Source organism: Aspergillus fischeri, genomic scaffold (genome assembly GCF_000149645.3).
Source record: "Aspergillus fischeri NRRL 181 1099437636264 genomic scaffold, whole genome shotgun sequence".
NCBI classification, from domain to species: domain Eukaryota; kingdom Fungi; phylum Ascomycota; class Eurotiomycetes; order Eurotiales; family Aspergillaceae; genus Aspergillus; species Aspergillus fischeri.
This window is the reverse complement of record NW_001509762.1, coordinates 2,798,267-2,819,877: the sequence shown is the minus strand read 5'-3', so window position 1 is coordinate 2,819,877 and position 21,611 is coordinate 2,798,267. Positions and strand designations below refer to the sequence as shown.

General features: G+C 50.7%; 5 protein-coding genes across 5 annotated transcripts, besides 2 other annotated features; 2 read left to right on the top strand and 3 right to left on the bottom strand.

Annotated features, from left to right (window-relative positions):
• Positions 1-136: 136 nt before the first annotated feature.
• Positions 137-156: a microsatellite.
• Positions 157-869: 713 nt separating this feature from the next.
• On the bottom strand, positions 870-3,359 carry NFIA_082120 (putative C6 transcription factor; the record flags this gene model as incomplete). Its single annotated transcript, XM_001260161.1, has 4 exons — positions 870-1,953; positions 2,024-2,739; positions 2,795-2,906; positions 2,962-3,359. 4 exons carry the CDS (start codon positions 3,357-3,359, stop codon positions 870-872), a joined length of 2,310 nt encoding a protein of 769 aa, XP_001260162.1.
• Positions 3,360-8,152: 4,793 nt separating this feature from the next.
• On the top strand, positions 8,153-10,532 carry NFIA_082110 (transcription factor domain-containing protein; the record flags this gene model as incomplete). The annotated part of the gene is made up of 5 exons (XM_001260160.1): positions 8,153-8,220; positions 8,286-8,414; positions 8,496-9,156; positions 9,205-9,720; positions 9,765-10,532. 5 exons carry the CDS (start codon positions 8,153-8,155, stop codon positions 10,530-10,532), a joined length of 2,142 nt encoding a protein of 713 aa, XP_001260161.1.
• A 103-nt stretch (positions 10,533-10,635) lies between these two features.
• Positions 10,636-12,266, bottom strand: NFIA_082100 (putative MFS transporter; the record flags this gene model as incomplete). Its single annotated transcript, XM_001260159.1, has 6 exons — positions 10,636-10,751; positions 10,807-10,938; positions 10,991-11,387; positions 11,441-11,676; positions 11,730-11,790; positions 11,841-12,266. The coding sequence occupies 6 exons, from the start codon at positions 12,264-12,266 to the stop codon at positions 10,636-10,638; spliced, it is 1,368 nt and encodes a 455-aa protein (XP_001260160.1).
• Positions 12,267-12,919: 653 nt separating this feature from the next.
• Positions 12,920-14,685, bottom strand: NFIA_082090 (glycoside hydrolase family 72 protein; the record flags this gene model as incomplete). Its single annotated transcript, XM_001260158.1, has 4 exons — positions 12,920-14,376; positions 14,429-14,454; positions 14,509-14,546; positions 14,608-14,685. The coding sequence occupies 4 exons, from the start codon at positions 14,683-14,685 to the stop codon at positions 12,920-12,922; spliced, it is 1,599 nt and encodes a 532-aa protein (XP_001260159.1).
• A 3,182-nt stretch (positions 14,686-17,867) lies between these two features.
• NFIA_082080 (hydrogen/calcium exchanger domain-containing protein) lies at positions 17,868-20,070 on the top strand (the record flags this gene model as incomplete). The annotated part of the gene is made up of 11 exons (XM_001260157.1): positions 17,868-18,441; positions 18,488-18,551; positions 18,596-18,643; positions 18,688-18,729; positions 18,781-19,028; positions 19,075-19,107; positions 19,154-19,458; positions 19,506-19,725; positions 19,775-19,842; positions 19,898-19,986; positions 20,037-20,070. The coding sequence occupies 11 exons, from the start codon at positions 17,868-17,870 to the stop codon at positions 20,068-20,070; spliced, it is 1,725 nt and encodes a 574-aa protein (XP_001260158.1).
• A 1,098-nt stretch (positions 20,071-21,168) lies between these two features.
• Positions 21,169-21,191: a microsatellite.
• Between the last annotated feature and the right edge of the window lie 420 nt (positions 21,192-21,611).

The following is a 21,611-nucleotide window of genomic DNA, read 5'->3' as shown; positions in this document are numbered from 1 at the left end:
CAGTCGACATGTCGGTTTCCCAAATGCCTACACCTATTGGAGTGCAGGGGGCTGCGGCAGGCATGATGCGTGCATAGCGAGACAACATAGCCCAACTGAGGGAAAGAGAAATCTGGAGATTTGAAAAAGAGAAGTTGGGGGGGGGGGGGGGGGGGGAAAGAGCAATAGTAAAAGAGCGGGAAAAAGAAGTAAGCCATGTCTCCATTCGTCATTGGCAGATGATTTGTATTCGTAATCTGGCGTCCTGAGCTCAATTCGGTCCGACAATCAGCCACATCACCGTAGTAAAAGTCTCTGCAGCATCAAGCCAAGTGTCACGATAATAACAAACAATGACCCTCACTGAACTGAATAAGGCTTCGAATACGTTCGTTGAAAGAGTGGAGTGGGAAGCTGTGTGCCCCATCGACGAAGAATTTCCCCCTTCAGTGGTTTCACTGGTCTTCTAGGCGTTTTAGCGCATACGATAAGCGGAGGCGTCCGTCATACCATCGAATACCGAAGACATCTTGGAAAGATCGTAATCTATTGGAAAGTTGACACCATAGTTCTATAGGAGTAGTGGTATGTATCTTTCGTGACGCGAGGCTTGGTAAACGTCCGAATCTAAATGGGTCGGTCATTCGGCATGATATTCATTGCGCGACCATCCCTGCATTATTCACGGACTGACAAAGAACGATGCCTGTTGCAGCCGCCCGATGCTCGAGGGTATGGGTTGTCCCTGCTGAGAGAAAGGAAGGCAGCTGGTTTGTGCTCAGATGGATGCCTTGATTCGTAGACATCTTAACATAAGGAATGACCGCAACGAGTCAGCTGCGGCTCACGTGTATAAATGCACACAATGCTGGAACACGGTTGCTATATGGTCAATTTCTGTGGTGCTCTAAGGAGGCTCCAAGGTCAAGTTCTGGGGCATGTTGAGAGATGAGATCCCTGCAAACGAGCCACGCTCTTGCAGAAGATGGATCGTTTGTCGACATTTCCGATAACCAATGAGTCGCTTTGGAAAGTTGCTCTAGTACTCGGTTGTACCTGACGGTGCCCGCTTCTGACAAAAGTAGTAGTTGAGTTAAAAGAACGGTGGTTGACTGCATCAGATAGTGCAAAAAGCACCACCAGGGAGAGACACGGTAGACCCAGGATGCCTGGGGTATTGTAGGAAGAAGATCGAGCATCTGCGCCGCAAAATCGACACACATGGTCGCCATCGTCTCGCACGCAACACCTGGTGGCTCTGATCCCGGGGCCTGCCGAGTGAGGCGGCTAAGACAGGGTTGGGCTATTATGATCTTGGTGCTGTAAAAGCGAAAGGCCAAGTTCAACCTCTGCCGCTCAAATACACGGGCGCCTGTCTCGAAGTGAAATGCAGTCGGAAGCCTGGAAAGCCAAACATCTGCCTTGGAATTGAGTGCAGCGACGGCTAGTTCAATTTCACGCCAAGGTTTTCGAGCGACTCCTGGAGCATACAGAGTGTCCACGGCCTCTCGAAGTATCAATCCTAACTCGACATTGTGGAGAAAGTAGAGCGAGATATTCGGTGTTAGTGATTCGATTGCACTGGACGCAACTTGCTCACATTCTCTACTCACGTTAAACGGGTGGTGGTCAGATATCTCAGGTGTCAATGCCGTTTCCGCCGTTGCCGTTGTCTTGCCCAAAGCTTCCATGAAAAGGCCTCGCGCCTCGTGATCAGCGATCAGTTGAACCACTCGATCATCAGAAAAATCTTCCTCTTTGAATGGTAGAGGCGGAGGAGTAGTGCGAAATTCATCGCTACTGCTCGGTGGGCGGCCAGTCATCACACACAGTGAGATATCCAACATGAAAAGGGACCACCAGACGCGATATCGGGTCTCCTTAGATACATGAGCAATTGTATTACTCTCACTCCGAAGGTTCAATCCCATCGTAACAGCGGAACGTAAGGAAATGCCACATATTCGCCAAGACCTGGATATTGTCAGGACGCTTCCGGTCAGGCATGAAACTAGAAATTGACGTCGGAGCATGGAACACTTACCGGTTCACCTGTCCCACAGATAACAGATAGAATGAAGTCAAACCTTCCACCTGCACCTGCTGAAGATTGGGATGATCCAGCAGAGCAATGTCACTCATGCTTAGTCGCCATGCTCGCGAGAAGTATAGTGTTTCGTCATCTGTCACACCCCCGTTGGCCCCCTGCGAATAGCGAGAGCATCTTGCGCCGATAGCGAAAACCAGATTGAGTACTGCGAGCCACCTCTTCCCTGGGCGTACGTGAGGACTAGAGTAGAACGACCTGTACTGTCTCAAAAAGACAAGTTTGCCGATAATCGGAAAGGAAGGGTGTACAACTTGGAAATACTCGTCCACGAGCTGATCAGCAACTGTTTGCGAGGGACGTTGCGAGAGATCGATATCATCCAGCACAGTAATATCCGAATCATCCAGGAAAAAGCTTGCCGAAGCAACCGACTGACGATCAGCATCATTCTCTTTAGACCCAACAGAGATCTGCTCAAGCAGCCTTTTCAATCTGTAGATCCAGGCAATCTCAGAATGTTCGCCGACGAAGCCCATCGCTTGAATTTTCTCATCACGGTTGAAATCCTCGCTGGTATAGTCTAAAGCTCCCAGCGAGAAGACCGGAGTAGAAGCGGCCGGGCTTGAGACGCGAGCAGCATCAGATAATTTAAGGGCTGGAGATGGTGTTGCAGTTCGTTGGCCAGAGAACTGTTCGTTGTCGGGGTTTTGCTGTGATATCGGTCAGTCCCGAAGAAACATGGATAGCGCAATAGGATGTTCTGACTTCGTTCAGGATCTGCTCAACATATTGTGCAGATTGGGGTTCCAGCTTTGGATAAATATCGCGCAATAAAGCCTCGTAGAATTGAACCTGGTTTGTCAGCTCACTAAGCTGCCTATAACCCACTGTTAGGAATCTTCTCAGAACAAAGAGAATGGCAAAAAACGCACTTTGCCATCTTCTCTCGCTTCCGGTCACCATACGAGCAACGGATCCCCGACTCCTGGCATCTTTGACAGGTCGGGCGATGGCCGCTACACTTGGCTTTCTGCTCACGACAGTTTTCGCAGGCCCGGCTGACTCGCCCGCTGCTGGTCCAACTACTGGGGTTCGCTGACCGGGGGATGGCAACTTTTGAGTTCACAGATCGTTCCCCAGTGCCGACTCGGGGGCCTGCGGGGTTCTCGACATAGCTAGGGATCGGTTCATAATTGATCTGAGGCCCAAAGTGTGCCTGTGGGAACTGAGACGATGTCCAGTCACTGTATGCAGGCTCATTCTCCTGGAAATCTGATGAAGATGGATAGGATCCATAGGAGAAAAAAGGAGGACGATTAGGGTCCGTCATATTCTCAAGGATGAGAAGGGCTACTTGAACAGCGCCCCTTCGCCCAACCTTCAATAACAGGCGACGTGGTTTGTGAACACGCGCTAGCCCAGAGCAGGTGTGGAGCTAGGAAATATGCTGGTCACGGCAAAGGAGAAGAGATCTCAGAGCCGTAATAATAATAATATGATCGGTTCCCAGCAAACAAGAAGAGACAGACCCTTCGGACTCTTGGTTGAGACGCCCAAGCCTGCTGAAAGATTGATCGTGGTAGGCTGGAGCTCATTGCCGTGGTCCTTTTTGCGCCACAGGGCGGGCGGGAGTCGGCTCGGATCAGACCTCAACCTGTCATTGTACACAACAAGAGTATCCCTAGTCTAGGTGATCTGACCAAAGACGAGAAGCCTCCCCAAGGATCCAGAACGCTAGAAATAGTAAACAGAAAATAAGAATGAGCTCGAGGAACATTTAGGCGGGGGGAGGAAATTTTAGACTCGATTCCTCCCACTGCCCTTTTTGCCACCTTGCTGATCCATGGCTTGCCACAAATTCGTTCACATTATCTGATGATCTTCATGATCTGGTCAATTATGGTACCGCTTCTGTTCCTGATTGATTAATGAAACTCTTGTCATGGAGAAAAGCGATCATTACGACACAGTTCTTGCGCGTTGAATGCGCATGTGCCAAATAGCCCAATGCGGGCTCGCCGGCACCTTTTTTTGAGGATGGGGTATATCACATTGGCGTTTCTCCGGAACTGATTACACTCGCAGTTTGACGGTTTATCTCGACCTACTCGGACGATTGACGAAGGCCACGAGTGAACCGGTGAGTGTAGTGTTACGCACTTCTCGAGTTAGCTGGCGTACCATCCAGACAAGCGATTACAAACCTTCCGCAGAGTTGCATGGCAAGGTGTCCGCGAATCGAATTTGAGTAGAAGTTGGGGAAATCTTCAAGAGGGAATCGCCCAAATTTTCGAGCAGACTGCCAGAAGATGTCGTCTCAGCGACTTCTCATCCACTGGGCCTGAAGCGGAACCTTTCCAGCGCGGCCCTGGATAATAATTCTCAGGACTATGAAGCGATTGGTTGCTACTATCGTCCCAGGGAAAAGATTTGATGTTTACCTGGGGCGAATGACCACAGTTGGTTTGCGAAATCGTTCACTGATTCCAGGGCTTAGCCCATACTGACAACGCAAACCCTAGGACATCATGCCTCTTTAGCCCGCGCGATATTCCCGAAATCCGAATTCCGCTTGACCTCTCCTTCCACACATTTATCGGGCAGCGTTAGATGCATGACGAGCGATAGGGGAGCTCAAGCGTTATGGAAGTCATGCTCATAATAGTCCCAATCGTGATGAAGCACACATGAGGCGCGGATAGACTGGCCACCGTCACCTCATGGAAACATTATTATAAATCGGTCTCGATCGCGATAGGGTATGTCGTTTGTTGCTGTCTATCGAAGCCACCTGCAGCAGTGCGAATACGAAGAGATATGAAATCGGTCCGTCGCGAGGTGCATGTGTCCCAGTCCGTTTTTGATGCAACCAGCACGATTTTCTGTCTGCCACGATGGTCTTGTCACTGAATCAACCGCTTCCCTCTGGGCCAGAGCTTGGGATCCTTTTGGAGGCCTGCAGGGGCGCCAGAAGATACTGAGATACCGAGTTGCCATCACTATGATGTAGATTATAGCGATCAAACAGGACAATCTATCTCGGCGACGGTTATATGCGTGAAGCAGTCACAGGACTGATCGGTAGTCTTCTTTCGGTGGTTGTTCTCTCCGGCCATGACATTGACGATTTATAGCGCACACGCCAGGATCAATTGACAATCGAGAGTCGAGGGTCGACCAGGATACGCGCGAACGTGGATTCGAGATTGTGGAAGGCGCGATATCGCGGAATCAGTGCAGCACAACACGATCCAGGACGTGTAGGAATTACTGCCGGCTGGAGAATGGGGTCAACGGATGAGATATTCGTGCTGCCCGAGACAGGGGGTCAATCTGGATCGACTCGTTTAGGCTCGAATTTTGGTGATACGACGGCAGTGCATTGAGCAGCGAAAAGCGAAGTGACCAGCGAAGTGACCTTACCGAGATCGGTACGCAGTATGGGCCGTTTGATGAGGTACGAAAGACGTGATCGGGAATAACCCTGCGACCATGCCCTTTTCCGTGAGGCGGTTGAGCCGCACTCAGGTAGGCATGATTGTCAACAGACTAACAAACGCGCATGAATGAGCACACTACGAATCAACAATCCCTGTTGGCAAGATGGATTCTCCTGGCCAAATTCTGGATCCCACCCATCTCGTTTCGCTTAAAAGTACAAGATTCCCAGAGCCGTGCGTTTCTCCGAGTTGCTCTGACCAGTGTTTGTCTTCTAGACTCAGGGACGGGCGTGTGGCGTGGAAACCGTCGGTGCTGATAATCGAATTTCCTCGAGGTTCAACCATGACTCTTCGACTTCCAAGTATGACCGTAGGACTTTCGCTGTCATGACTGGCTACTGTTGCCACTTCCTTCAGTCACAACCCCAGTGGCACACTGAGGGGATCCACCAGTGATGGTCTCTCCGATCGATCATTGCGGAAGTCGTCCGTACCCAATGGCACAATGGACAAGGGGACTATGACTGAGGGACACTGTAGGAGACGTTCTTAAGCGAGAAAGAAAGCGTTAGGAGAAACCGATGGTTGAGAAGCGACTATCTGATGCGATCATGATGTCAGAGCGGTCGACTCTAGGCTAAATTGAATGTGCAAGAAGCAGACCCATGTTCCTGACAGTCCGCATGGTATTTTGAGAGGGAAAGGTATGAGAGGAGAAATATTAGGAAAAACCTTTGTTTCTATCAGAGGTTGGTGATACTTTCCTGGCCAAGGTCGACGACCTAGCGGGATGAAGGACAAGGGTGAAGGATCCCGTCTAGCCGTCTGTCCACTCTAATTGGCACTGGAGAAGAAATCCGACCGATGCTAAGATCACTTACCGTGGGCCTGCCCTCTCTACACTGACCAACAGAATTTCCCTCAGGCCTATATTTCTATTGTGATTCTCTGGGATGCTTACGATTTAGAAGAGGACCACATTCAAAGAGAAAGAAAGTGCATGACAAAAGTATTCACCACGGAGTAGCCGTGACTGATAGGGTGACCTTACAGAAGGAATCTGTGCGCTCTGCTCTCTCCTAGTCTCAAATCGAGGGATTCGCCTGTCTGCTCTACTGATCATTTCGCTGTGCTGGTTCGATTCTCCTTCTGGCTTCTTCGAAGCCTTGTCCTACTTGCTGTATCAACCAGGCTAGTTTCTCTCGCTCTCAACATTTCTCATCTTCTCCTTTTTCCCCTCCCCCATCAAACTATCCGGTGATACAAAATTGATTGTCTTTAGAAAGATATGCTCTTTTCTTATGCGGGATAGGTTGGCTGGCTCTCAGCACCCGTTCTCGATGGATGGTGGTCTGGAAATCGTCGTGTCGACCGCTTCATCCTTTGTCAAGGGCGTGGCTATAACGAGAAGACAACTGATTATCCGCTTACACTGACTAACGTGGCTGGCTGATCCCCAGAAGTGAAGACACGCGTCTCTGGAATGCCATCTGACCCGTCTGTTCCGTCGTCCATTCCAGGCGTAATTTCAAGCTAAACGTGCAAAACCAAGACATGCACCTAACCCAGATCCGTTCCAATCATGATCATAATGCTATCTCGTCTTTCTAAGCAGTCCATGGGCCGTCCTACAGGCCTCGTTGGATGTTACAGACTGATAGCTTCCGTCATTGGGTTAGTAAGGATTCAAATGACGCGTCCTACAGCCAAAGCTTCCTTGAGAATATATCTACTTCCAAAGAAGTGAAGGACCCTGACAGTATACACTAACTGAAGCATCTGAAGACCGAATACAGGATGATCTTTCTCGGCATTAGAGTTTGCAATCCGTCAGCCTCGAAAAGACGGATTCGCGACGGTATTGTCTGCGGTTAACATCCTTTGTTGCATTACTCAAGTCACGAAGATAGACTATCTTAGAGAACTGTTGGTGGGCGCAATATACTCAGAGAAACGCCGCTGAACTCATTGAATCAGCGGTGCGCGTGAAACACACAAGAACAGGGAGAGGTAGGTGTTCGACCATCGTGGCTATCAATAATGCATGCTGGACTGTGAATCCCAATGCGATTTGAGAATCGTTTCAACGCACCTTCTGCCATGAGACCCAGAGAACTTTCCAATAAGACTTGAGGTCGAACATGAGAATAATTGCTATAAGCGTTTTGCTATAATTTATCCTATACCGAACTATTGGAACTCGATTGTACACAGAAGTCCTCGAGTGCTATGTCGCAGCCCTCCAGCATCAAATCTGCTTCAATTCATGAGAAGTGACCGGCTTCGCTTTACGTTATACTTCATATTCTTTCGTGGTTTCCCTTCAAGATAGTCTCAAGGGCCTTATCATTCTGTAATAGCCGCTGTATTGATTATTTTTGGAAGAAAGTGCAGCAATATCAGTCATACGAATTCTTTTACATCGCACTTGAAAGTACATTACTCCGTACATGTATGTTGCCTTGATATCGTGTGCGTCGGTGACTGTGTCCTGATTGGATACAATCGATAGGTCTAGTTCGGCGAGTGCAGCCGAGTCCTTGGCACTTTGGACACAACACCCCCGAGCGGCTCAAGCAAGTTCAGGATCTGCTAAGAACTTCGAAGAAAGCGCTGTACGTTGTCTGTCGGGTTGTCACGAGGATTTATGATTTCAATCGAAGTGATCGAAAGGTCATGACAGATGAACCGGCGGAAGAACACTCAGAGCGCGGAGACAGATGAATCCTCCAAGCGCCGGAAGTTCATTGCGTGCGTCACACTATCTCTCTTGGTCAAAGTATGGCATCTAACTCACACTTGATATGACCACTTAGTTGTCAGCGGTGTCATGCGCATAAGATCAAGTGCTCTGGAGAGCAGCCATGCGCCAAGTGCCGCATGGTGGGTTGTGCGGATGAGTGCACATATACCCAACGCGATCGCCAGGTCAAAGTGAGCGAAAGGTACTCGGGGGACATTCCTTTAATTGATTACAGTTTTCATGACTCTCGAACGAACAGGCTTGTTGCTAACTATGTGTGCAGCTATTTGGAAAGTCTGATTTCGGAAAATCGACGCCTAAAGGAACAATCGACCCCCTCGGCAAACTTGGCCGAACCGACCCATGACGCCGAAGCAGGTGAATCACGACTCACAGAGCAGCCAGACGAAAGCAACACTAGTGTCCGTAACCCACTGATCGGTGACCGTGCATGGTTCCATCCGTACGATCCATCCGCGCCGCCTATCTTCATCGGCGAGGCAGCCTGCACGGCTTTTGCTACTCGTTTCCGTCGTTTTCTGACCGGCAGTAACACGACACCTCATATTCCCCGGATGCAATATGTCAAGGAAGCGAATATCGCAGCGGCCAACGAAGCATATGTACAGTGGCCGAGCCTTCAGCAAGCTCGACTCCTGGTGAAGATTGTGCTGCGCCAGATTGGATGTCTTTATCATCTGCTACTGCGTAAATCGACATTGGAGAAGCTTGAGGAAATATATCGGACCGGTGACTTTGACTGCAAGGTCAACCAGTGCAAATTCTTTGCTCTTTTCGCATTTGGAGAAGCTTATTCCATCCGCACAGAGCCTCTTTCCGGGTCGAGGGTGCCAGGGACCTCGTATTTTGCGCGCGCCCTAAGTTTGGTTCAGGTATTGCCAGAGAGAACAAGCATTACCCATCTGGAGACGCTCTTGTTGCTGGTTTGTTCCTGATTCCCCAACGCTTCAAGAAGATAACTGATCATCAAGTCATTGTTCTCCTACTATCTTAATCGACGCCACTCGGCGTATGTGTTGATCGGCAGCGCGATGCGCTTGAGTCTGCAGATTGGGCTGAATCATAACATTCCCGAGTCACAGCTCATCGACCCTGTGGAGCGCCAACATCGAGTGCGGATTTGGTGGACGATCTACATCTTTGATCGCATGTGGGGATCAAAGATGGGAATGCCGTCCCAGATCCTTGACGATGATATCCACGTGGACATGCCGTCCAGGATCAGCCCAGCGCAGGTGCACGATGAACAATTCTCGGACCCAGACTATCAGACTGCCAATATAGAGCTCGCTCGGATTGTCGGCGAAACTATTGCAAAACTCTACAGCCGACGCAAATACAGCGAGACGTTCCTCCAGCGCGTGCAGAAGCTACTGAAAGCATTGAAAAACTGGGTAGATACACTACCCGACCATTTGCGACTGAACGAAAACGACCCTGAGATGAACACGAAACATGTCAGCTCTCTGCATCTGGCTTTCAACCAGGTATTTGGCTTCCTCCTCGTCGGAAACAATACTGACTTGGACAGTGTGTTGTACTTACAACCCGTCCGACCCTCCTCCATCTCCTCATCAAAGTCAGCGAGTCCGAGACCAACCCCACGAGCAAGGACCATGCCATCTCGCAACCCGTCTGGACGCTGGGTGAAGCGTGCATACATGCAGCCCGTCACAGTCACTCCCTGATACTCACACGCTACATCAACGGCTCCATTCCGGTATTTGGCTATTTTCACGCGCACTACCTCTTCTCGGCTTCTTTGGTGCTTGCAATGTCCAGCTTGCTGCCCATCGGCAGCCGCAACGACATAGGCGCCTTTGAGACCGGTCTGACTGTGCTGCAGTCGATGAGCGAGAACGGCAATCTTGCGGCCTCGGAATTCTACCAGAATCTCGAGCAGGTCAAATACTGTCTCGAACGGTACGGGGACGAACGTCGCAGAAAGGAAGCGAGGGTAAATGGAGCAGAAGCTCTCGGGCCAGGAAACATTCCGGCCTCGTCTGTCGTTCCCACGCAACCTCATACTGATGAAATGGCTCCATTGCAACCGGGACCTGGGTCGATTATCAGAGCAGACAATGAGCTGAACAGTAGTCCAGGATACAACGGGTATGGCAGTCTAGCGCCTCGGATTTCGATTCACGAAGCTGCAGTGGGGTTGCCAACCGCAATGACATTTCTGGAGCCGACAATGCAGGACTTTCTCGCGCAGTCGGATTTCGACTTGGGACTGTTGCATTCGGTGGACACGTTTATGAACGACACGGAGAGCATGTATACCAGTCATGGCCTATAACTGTACACACGTTGGCAACGCAACAAAATATGATATATGGGTATATACTCTATCGTCTGTCGTCTATGGTCGTCACTCGTCAATCAGCGCACATCAATGCAATCTATAGCCCACTCTTCCCATCTAAAAGAAACTTCTCCTCAGCCCACAGCTGCATAGCTCTCCCCCATCGCGTGATACAAAACACAAACCCTCCGCCGAGCAGCGACAAGACCACACCTTCAATCAGTCAGTTCACCTCCGGAAGCACAACCTCAAAGGAATTGTCACTCACAGATTGTAAACGTCCAACCCACCCCGATCACCTTGATTAGCGGCACAACGGCCGCACTGCTGCCCGCGGAACATAAGTACTGCACGATATACTTCCCACTGATAACCTCGGACCGTCGTTCGGGGATTGCCTCTACCACATGTCAACATCCGCATCACCATCACCTTCCCCAAGGAAAACTCACCAGCAGCATACGTATTCAACCCGTTAAACGAGCCCATCAGCCCCACTCCAGCCCAGAACGCCGCGATGATAGGCACCGCCATGCCCCCCGCTCTCTTCTCAAGTGTCCACCCATAAACCAGCACCGCGACGGGCAGCACCCCGCACAGCGTCGCCAGCCCGCTGTTCAGTCTATCCTGCGGGAGACGCAGGCCCCCACGGCGAGCAATGTACCGTTTCACGGTGCGGTCGGATAGTCTCCCGCCGAGAATACTCCCCAGGAGGAATCCCGCGCCGGGGGCGAGGTAGAAGAGGCCGCTGACGAGGGCGGAGGTGAGGTTGAAGCGGGGGTTGAAGATCTCGCGGGCGGAGGTGAGGAGGCCGTAGTGAAAGATGGCGAGGAGGCCACACGTTAGGTCCTGTCTCAGTCAGCCTCGTCCTTCTTGTCGATTTCTGGTTGGCAGGTACATACACATAGAAAGACGTTGGGATACAACCACTGCCGGAAGATCCGGACGGGGTTGAACATGGCGAGGACCTCTCGCAGGGAAGAAGGGCGTGGGACACCTTCGCCCTCGGCTTCTCTCTTCTTCACCTCCGGGACGAAAAGCAGCGAAAGCGCGAGCCCCAACCCGGCCATGGCAACCTGCACCCAGAAGATGACCCGCCAGCGGGCAAAGGTCACCACCAAGCCGCCGATACACGGTCCTACCCGTCGTCAACACCTTCAATCAGAGAGAATCTCAGAGAGGTATACCTACCAATCGCCGGCCCCGTCACCGTCCCAGCCATGAAGAACCCAACCGCCGTCCCCCTAACCTTCTATCACCACAATCAGCTCTATCACACACAACCAGAAAGATCATACATACCGCCTCAAAAATATCCGCCAGGATAGTCTGCCCCTGCACCATAAACGACGTCCCCGTCAACCCACCCAACACCCTAAACACCGTAAACACACTACTCCCCCCGGCAACCGCCGTGCCCACCGAACACCCACAAAGCGCCCCAATCGCAATATTATACGCAACCCTCCGCCCGAGAAGCGCAGTGACGGGTCCCCAAATAAGCGACGAGAAGCCCATGGCCAACAACACCCCGGCGTTGGTGACATTCAGTAGTTCGGGGGTTGTGTCGAACTCGGCTGCGATTTCGGGGGTTGCGGGGAGGAGAGACGTGCTGGAAAAGGTCACCACAAACGTCATCCAGCTGACGACGAAGAGGATGATGCATTTGCGCCAGAGTGGGAGATGGCATGTATCTTGTGTGCTCTTTTCGGGGTCGAGATCTGGCATTGGGGTTGTGCTTGGGCTTGTCATCATTTAGTTCTCTGTTGGTTTGTCGGGATAACGGACCCATTTGTCAATACCATTATCGAGATTCATAGATTCAGCTATTCAGCCATGCTGTAGGGGAATACGTGAGATAAATATGTACACTGACGGATTCTTTTCCGGGAAGTGTTCGGCATGCCGAGTGTGAGGCCGAGGATGAGTCTGCGAGATCCACTCTGCTGCAGTTATACTTCGGTGACTGGCACCGAGACTCGGTTACCAGCACAACCTCCGTTCGCTGATTGTATGACCTTCGCTTGCACTACAAAGTTGGGAACAGTTGTAAGTGGTTAGTTGCTTCTCATTCTCAGCCCGTTCCATATAAATATATTAGCTGCTGGGCAGTCCATTGGCCTTCTACTCTCCAATTTCTACCTTGGCAGCAGCTTAGAGTATATCTACCATGGCCGGTCCATAACCTATAAACGCGGTGTATTAACTAAATCATTCATTCAACTAATGTCCACGAGACCGCCAGGTGGTCAGGTATAAAAGCAAAGTTCCTGCCGAAAGGAATGGAAGCACCACACTACTTGCTAAAAAGTATGTACTCAAACAAAATCTAAAACCACACAAAGACAACCCCTCCACTGCATCCGTCTCAAATCTGTCACCTACAGCACAAGCATACCGACACCGGCAAAGAGAGCAGTGGCAATGTAGGCTCCAAACTGCCAGTTGCCAACCTTGACAGCCATGGGGCTAGCGGCAACACCGGCGGCTCCCTTGGAAGTCTCACTGGCGCTGCCGGAGCCGGAGCCGCCAGTGGCACCGGCGGTCACGGAACCAGTGCCAGCAGTTCCGGCCTGGCTGATCAGCGAGGAGCAAGAGCCCGAGGCATCAGCAGCCTTCTTGGTCTGGGCCTTGCCTTCAAAGTCACAGGCGGTCGCGGCCTTGTTGTTCTTCTTGTAGTACTGGTTCATGACGAAGGAGAGCTTCTGCTTAGGACTGCAGACGCTGTAAGCTCCGTAGTCACCGCTGGTGGAGTTGGAGTTGATTCCACCGCACACACCGGCGGCGCAGAGGTAGTCGAACAGGTCGCCGTAGTCCTTCTCGTCCACAGAATCCTTCACAGCGCAGGACAGAGTCTCGACCATGCAGTCGCACAGCTCACTGTTGGGAGTAGGAGGCAGCTTGTTGGAGGCTTCCCACTTGGTACCGACCGAAGGGCAGGTAGGGACGGCAGTGTTGGCGGGAGTGTAGCTTGCACTGTTCACACCGGTGGCCGTCACCTTCTGCATCTCAGAGGACAGGTAGGAGAAATCTTCCTTGGTCTTGACACTGTCGCCGTTGACCGAAACCAGACCGTAGTCGTTGGCCTCCTGGAAGTACATGTAGACGATACCACCGCTCCAGACGTCGTTCATCTGGGGACCGAACAGAGCGGTGACATCGGTGAACTTGCGGGGCTTGGGGTCAATGCAGCCGTACTCGGAGAAGAAAGCAGGCACAGGGTATTTGGAAAATTCCTCAGTGCGCTCCTTGTAACCAGACTTCTCGAAGGAGGAATCACCGCACCACTCGTAAATGTTGTAGCCGAACATGTCGATAGAGCTCTCCTTATCACCGCAGACAAGGTAGTCGGCCAAGTCGGCACGGATATTGGCGTCGTCGTCGGTGGCGTATCCGACAACCAGGGAGGAGCGGTAGTTCTTGGACTTGATGTACGACTTCATGTCTCGCACGGCCGCCTTCACGTAGGCGATCGAATTGGTGTTGTTGTTGTCATTGGCGACCTCGTTACCCGCGAAAAAGCCAATGACATTGCTGTAGTTGGCAAAGGCGTCAATGACGCTGGTATAGCGCTTGTACAGGTCGGTGTTCCAGGCAGGGTCTGCACGGTTGATGGACTCGGATGGCGCGGACAGATCCGTAATCAGGTAGATGCCGGCATCGTCCAGGAGCTTCATACATTCGTCATGGTTCTTGGTGGGATCGACAGCATAGGTACGGATGACGTTGGTGCGCAGCTGCTTCAGGTAGGGAATGTCACGCTTGCAGCTGTCAACATTGGCCAGAGGATCGGTGTAGTCGGAGTTCTGGGAAACTGTGCCGTTGGCCTGGTACTCCTCTGCATTGGATTAGTTTCGGGGGCCGATTGATGGGATCTCTCTGGGACATACGTTGGTAGGCGACACCGCGAATGAAGCTGAAGCCGGTCAGTCACTGAACGATGACGTTGGGAAGCGACAGACAAACTTACAATTCTGTTCCGTTGTTGGAGTAGAAAAACTTGTTGCCCTATATCAAGTACATATGAGTTAGCGTCCAATGCGATCGTCCAGCAACAGGCCTTCAGTACCTTAGGTTCGATGACGGGCAGTGTTGCGAGGGCGCTGCCCACGAGGGAAGCCCCGGCGGCGGCGTAAACGAACTTCATGTTGTAAGTGATTTAAACGAGAGCGAACTCAATTGTAGATGAAAGATGATATTGATGATCTGCGAAGAGTGGGTTGATCGTCTCGGTCCGTAAACCCAGTTGATATCAAACCCACAGGGTCTTAGGAAGAAAACGACAGAAATATGGACAACGAATGACTGACGGCGGTTACACAATGAGCCGTTGAACGGTTGGAGTCCCAAGAGGGAAAATAGAACCAAGGAGGGAAAGAAAGGATGACGAGAAGATGAAGAAAGAAAGGAAGAAGAAAGCACGGGGATGACAGGGAAGAAGAAGATGGGAAAGGAGACGCTGGAGCAGGCACCAAGGCAAGCACTTGGGAGGACTAGACTGGAGTGTGTCCAGGGTAGTAAGCAGCCCCTGTAATAATATTACCCAGTCACTAGCCGATTATAAATAGTAAGTAGAGTATACTCGATTGCCAATCATCCAATTGATTCTTTGGATCATTGAGACATCTAGTGAGCATTGTGGACTGATGATTGGGCGTCTACTGACTGGAGTCCATCTTGTTACTGCAGTTGATGGAGACCATTGTCGCAATTGTCTCACTTGAGGATATCCAAGGTGGGAAATCTGGTGTATCGCCAAGCATCCTATGTATGTAAATAATGATCATTGCTTGAGAACAGTCAAAGCAATCAATGGGAAGGGAAGCAAATGATACGTCCAGGGACAAAGGATTGACATTCTCGGTGATATAAATGCGGGGCCTTTGAAACTTAGCGCCAGGGTCCGGGGTGCTGATTTGTCCATGAGATGGAGCCAGTATTGTAAGAATGAAATTACGCCGAACCCTGTATGCTTACCTTTGCCCAGTTGTCTTGTTGAAGTAGCTTGGCTGAAGAATAGGGGTATCAGCATTGCTTCGCTCTCTCAAGTTCCGGCTTGTCAGTCTTGTCCGGCTTGTCCATGAGCTCCTAAATCGCCAACATCGATTATGTGAGCATCCGCGGGTCAAGTCGACGACCTACAAGTTGGCTTACTACCACCGCAATGGAAGCAGGACTGGGTGAAATAGTTCGTAAGGCATATTATTATGCGAGTTCTTTTTGAGCAGTATTTCTGTCCTTAACAAACTACCGAATGATACACACCCCTGGGCAATACAATGTCTTACCAGGGACGGGCAACCAGGGTTCAGGTCTGGAACCGCCCTCAAGCCCACAGTAAAAATTTTCAGTGCGCTGTACTATTAGTCAGCTGAGCATAAGTAATCTTACGCTGTAGTTTATGCAACCATGCAACCAAGTCCTTGGAGTCATATGCACTGACAACAACCTGACTCCCATGTGCAATGATGACCTTGCTTTTCTTTTCAGTCATATACTTTCTATGGTGTATTAAGCAACAATTGCGCTGCACTTCCAGAACCAGGTTATCCCAGAGTCGTACCGCTGAGAAACATATCATTACGTGGATACTCAGCCGCGATTTCGGCCATATATACTCCGTAGCAGTGAGCATTAAGGATATATTTGTGTAGACCACAAGACGGCTGTGTTAAATACGGCAACAACCGCAAGCAAAACAGCGCACGATCTCACCACATCATGGCGCAAGGGTCGGACACCAGTACTGATGACTTGAATTCAGCAGTGTCTGGATCAGCGGACAGTGACAGATGCAAGTGCTACTGACGTATCTTGTTGCACGACACTTGGGTATCACTGATTATAGTACGGAGTACTAAGGGTCAAAATCCAAAATCCAAGAGGGGAAAAAGGAGACTTTAAGCATGATGGTTCCACAGGGTTCTTGACATCAGTTGAAAGTCAAGAGCTGAGCCTTGAGGCAAAGATTGAATAGAGTGTGGCTGATGTGATTCACTGTGGCTGATGATGTGGCTTGGTTCCTGGACATGCTGCAGAGTACTCCATACTCCGTATGTGACTCAATCTATCCCAGACCCACGGATGGTACTGCGATCAACCATGATTCCATGAAAGTCAGACTTAGTTCAAGGTCTTTCTTCACACGGATTGATCAATAACCTGATACTCAGTGGATGTGCCCTTTTGAGAGATATAGAAAATGGCTCTCTCCAAAGCACATAGGGGATTGACTTTCCCAGAATTGAGAGCCAACCTTAATGGGTTAGGATATGATTGGGATCTACTAAGGAGCCACTATTACGACCTGTTGCGAGTCATGAAAAACTAACTTTACTGATCTGGCGCCTCATAGATCAGAATCAAAGCGCCCATAAATAGGAGTGCATCATCTTTGATGACTAGCTAATACCATTGTAGACAACCTCTACAGATCATCTAATGACCGCTGAACTTATTGAAACGTACTGTAGAAGATCACATCTGATAAGGGGGACTGAATTGCTCCGGTCTCGTTGCAGGTTTGCAGCAGCCACATAATGGATCACGATTCTCCGCGCGTCCAGGATACGCTATTCAGAGGATCTAAACGCACGCTTATTGTGGCTGTGTACCACATTCGCCAATAATAATGTCCTCTCCATAACAACGACGATATGGATCTGTCGAGTGGATGAAAATCGCCAAGCAAAAGGACGGTTCTGCCAAGTATCCTTCGCGCCTTGAGAGACAATCATCATGTCATCCCTTTTTTCACTTTGCTTTGCTTGTGTACACCATCACTCCTTTCAGATTGTAACTTTTGGGTCCTGTGTTGCTCGCTGGTTGAACGAGCCTGCAAGAACCCTGTCACTCTTTTTTTTTTTTCTCAATTGTTCAATTGGCCGCATTCGTTCCTTTCGATCTGCTACCGCGACCCATTTTTTTGACAGCTATTCTTGTCCAAAGCTTGTCCCTTCCAAGCCATTTTGTCGTAGTCTTGTTGGCCACCGGGGCTGAGCGCTGAGGTACGCGCCACATTTCGTCGACTGCGATCTCTACCTAGCCACGAGTGGTCCACGCCAATATACTGTAAGTCATTGCAAGATCCTTGACTTGTTTTTAAGCCGATGAAAGAACACCCCTGTCAGTACTGGTTGTCTTTGTCTGTTGTTGGGCACTACTGTTCCCCTGCCGTTTCGCATCTTGCATCCCGCTCTTGAGCTCATTCTAATACCCTGACTACTGCAGTATCATAATCAATCTTTCCAGGAATACCTGCATTCTAGAACAAGAACATCATGCGTAAGTCTGACCCTGATGTGCTGTGCCAAGCACGTCTCGACTAATATGTCTCGGCGCCCAGACATCTACCGCCGTCAAGCCAGGAACCTGGCCTGGTACGACCAGGAAGGCGAACAATCCAATCATAATCCCTTTAAGAAGTTCAGAGCACGGCCGCGACGGTCCAATTCCTACCAGATGGAAAGCGGACTCGCTCCCGTCCGCACGGCGGGGGAGGTGCGCATGTCGGAGGAAAGACGGCGGCGGAGGGACATGACCGACGGCCTGGCCGGTCCAGAGCACGCAGATACTTTTCCGCCAGAGTCATCAGGAACAGACGGTCTCCACCGAGCAGAAAGTGCAGAGAAATCGGATCCCGAACCATCGATGCGCAGCCATGAACCCATCAACGTCTCCAACCAAGAGGGGCAGGACGAGATCCCTTTTGAAGGAAAACCTCGGAAGAGGAAGACCTTTTTGAGCGGCTATGGGAGTCGGTCTGAGGATGGGGATGCCCAATCTTCGGTGGGGGAGGCGAAGGATATGCCTGACAAGCAAAAGTTCACCGCCGTTGGCCAGCTCAAGGCGACTCTTTTTAACTCTTGGATGAATCTTCTCTTGATTGCCGCGCCAGTTGGAAGTGAGTTGCGAATATGACGTGTCTGAGTTCTAACTAACAATCTCAGTTGCGCTGAATTACGTCGACGTCGATCCGGTGGCGGTCTTCGTGGTCAACTTCGTTGCTATTATGTATGTATCCCTATCCCAGGTCCGGACTCGGCTAACATATCCAGACCTCTTGCGGCCATGTTGGGTTACGCCACGGAAGAAATCGCCATGCGGTATGTCTATTTCTGGGTGTAGAGGACCAAGCTGACGTGTCCAGGACTGGTGAAACGATTGGTGGTCTGCTGAATGCATCATTCGGGTAGGTGTTCGATCGCTGGAAACCAGACACCAGACAGACTGACAATAGTAGTAATGCGGTCGAGTTGATCGTCGCCATCATCGCCTTGGTCGATAAGGAGGTTCTTATTGTTCAAACATCTCTTATAGGCAGTATGCTGTCGAATCTGCTGCTGGTCATGGGCATGTGTTTCTTTTTCGGCGGTGTCAACCGTCTCGAGCAACATTTCAACCCAGTTGTCGCTCAGACAGCGGCTAGTCTTTTGGCACTGGCGGTGGCCAGTCTGATTATTCCTACCGCGTTCCACGCGTGGTCTGGCGGTGCGTCAATCCGGCCGAAGATTAGGATGATTACTGACTCTTACAGCCGGAACCGCGGGAATCGCCCCCTTGTCGCGAGGTAAGATCGCTGGCAATGTGCAGAGGACTGTCGCTGACAAACGCAGGCACCAGTATCATCTTGCTCTTCGTCTACGGATGCTACCTCTTCTTCCAGCTCAAGTCGCATACCGAGATCTACAACAGACCCAGCCCCAAGGTCGAGAAGCGACGCCAAAAGGTGTCGGAGGGCGATGCCAGTCGCGGCCTGGCCCAGATTGGCAAGATGACGGCCACCATGGGCGGCCAGAACGCACAGCAGATGAAAATCCACGAGGAGGACGACGAGGAACAGCCTCAGCTCAGCACCTGGGTTGCCGTCCTGACGCTGGCCATCTCCACCGCGTTTGTCGCATTGTGCGCTGAATTTATGGTAAGTCTGATGCATCGTTGAGTGTGAGGGCTAGACTGACTGTCCAGGTTGGTTCCATTGACGCTCTTACGGAGCGAGGCGGCATCTCGAAGACATTCGTCGGGCTGATTCTGCTTCCTATCGTGGGTAATGCGGCCGAGCACGCCACGGCGGTGACGGTGGCATGCAAGGACAAGATGGATCTGTCGATTGGAGTGGCTGTGGGATCAAGCATGCAGATAGCTCTGCTGGTTCTACCGCTGATTATTGTGATTGGATGGATTATGGGTAGGTGCTATTCATCGATTACTTTCCTGACCGTGACTGACTGGCAAAGGACTTGAGGAAATGACCTTGTATTTCGATGCGTTCCAAGTGATCCTGCTCTTCGTTTCGGTGTTGCTGGTATGGCTATTCCCCTGTTTTGATCCCGTGTCTTATGACGACGCTAATTCCTTAGGTGAACTATCTCATTGCCGATGGCAAATCGCACTGGCTCGAGGGTGTGCTGCTGATGATGATGTATCTAATTATCGCCGTGGCTGCTTGGTATGTATCCTCCATTATTGCATTGGAACTGCTCGCTGACATGTCTACAGGTTCTATCCTAACAAGAGCGAGCCGGCTGCTTAATATCATATGTTATACGGACTTCACTCATTCACATACGTTGGGAAGATACCCTTTCATGTACTTGGACCTATTGTCCAATCTTTAGTAATGTTCAATCAAGTCGCTTAATTGAGTACTCCACTGGGTATATAGGCATCAGCAGCTGTCATTAGCGCATCTACAAACTTGGAAAAACACAGAACCAAACCAATACCACGATAACAGCAGACCAGCCTCATAAGCCAGGCCAGCGTGAACGACGGGTAGACATGTCAACCACACAGCCCCCACTCACCAGCACCAGGTACCCGTCCAGGCACGTCTTCAACCGAGAGATTTCTTACTTGGCTGAGCACTGAGCTCTATTCAATTCCGTTTATGCTAGCAATACTCCGTATCAACATGTCAATAGTCCAGTGACTGTACTTTAGACTCTACCTAGTACCCTCACGATAAGTACCTTCCTCCGGAGTAGTACGTTGGCCCGATACAACGGTCTATATCTCCCCCGAGCCGCCAGTCCAAACCCCCTATTGGCCCAGGGGAACCCGACCACGAGCCGTGGCGTAGGACAGCGAATCAGATGACGGGGGTTATGCATCGTGGCTACTCCGTACTTGCGCCTCAATCTCGGGGAAATCGGACATCGACATGGACAGGTGGACTCAGTGGTGTGAGCATCAGTTGATGCTGGACATGTACCTACGAGTATGGAGGTAGGACTAGGATAGATGGAGCTCTGCTCTCGCTGGGGTTGACTATGTGACCATACCGGGGTGAAGTACGGAGTAAAGTAGGTAAGAGTTGCGATGTGAGTAAGATACTTCAAAGTAGGTTCCTATACCCTGTCAGAGATGAATTCATTGGCCAACATCCGAGCAGGTGACACCTTCGGATGGGTCGTCGGATGCCTCAGCCTCAGCCTCAGCTGTTGCATTGCGCGCTGTTTTGCCGAATTGAGAATACCCGTTGCTATCTGACTTTTGATTAATTTTTCCTCCATTCATAGGTACAATAGCCGGTAGAGATTAATTAGTTATAAGAATAGTAGAATAGCCGGCTCGGGCATTCTCCGATGATTCGCCGGTATTCCCTATCGTACCTGGTAGGTAGACTAGAGTAGGTAGGTAGGTAGGTAAGTACCTCCTAGCAGGCTATTCCATGTACTTGGTTGGAACTGTAGCATGTGCTTTCATTAAGGTAGGTATATCACAAGTGCTCGTAGAGAGGCAAGCTTGTACGGAACCATAGGATGAATGTGAGATTGCGGGGTTTATCGGTTCGCTTGTGCCTCGGGTGAGAAGGGCATGGGGGAGAAGAGAGCCAATCATGGACATCGGCTAAGCCCGAAGAGCGGCCACGGGATGAGTAAACTCAGTAAATATGGCCGGTTAAAATCTGTGACCTGGACTTACTGGGAGTGTAGGGTGTAGGGTGTAGGCTCCTGCAGTTGCCGCCCGGGTGCGGAGGAGGCCCCGACTGTCGGTCGGAGGGTAATCCTGCGGAATACCTTTGTACTGAGAGATGTCTTTAGAGAAGAATTAAAAACGGTGTCAATTATG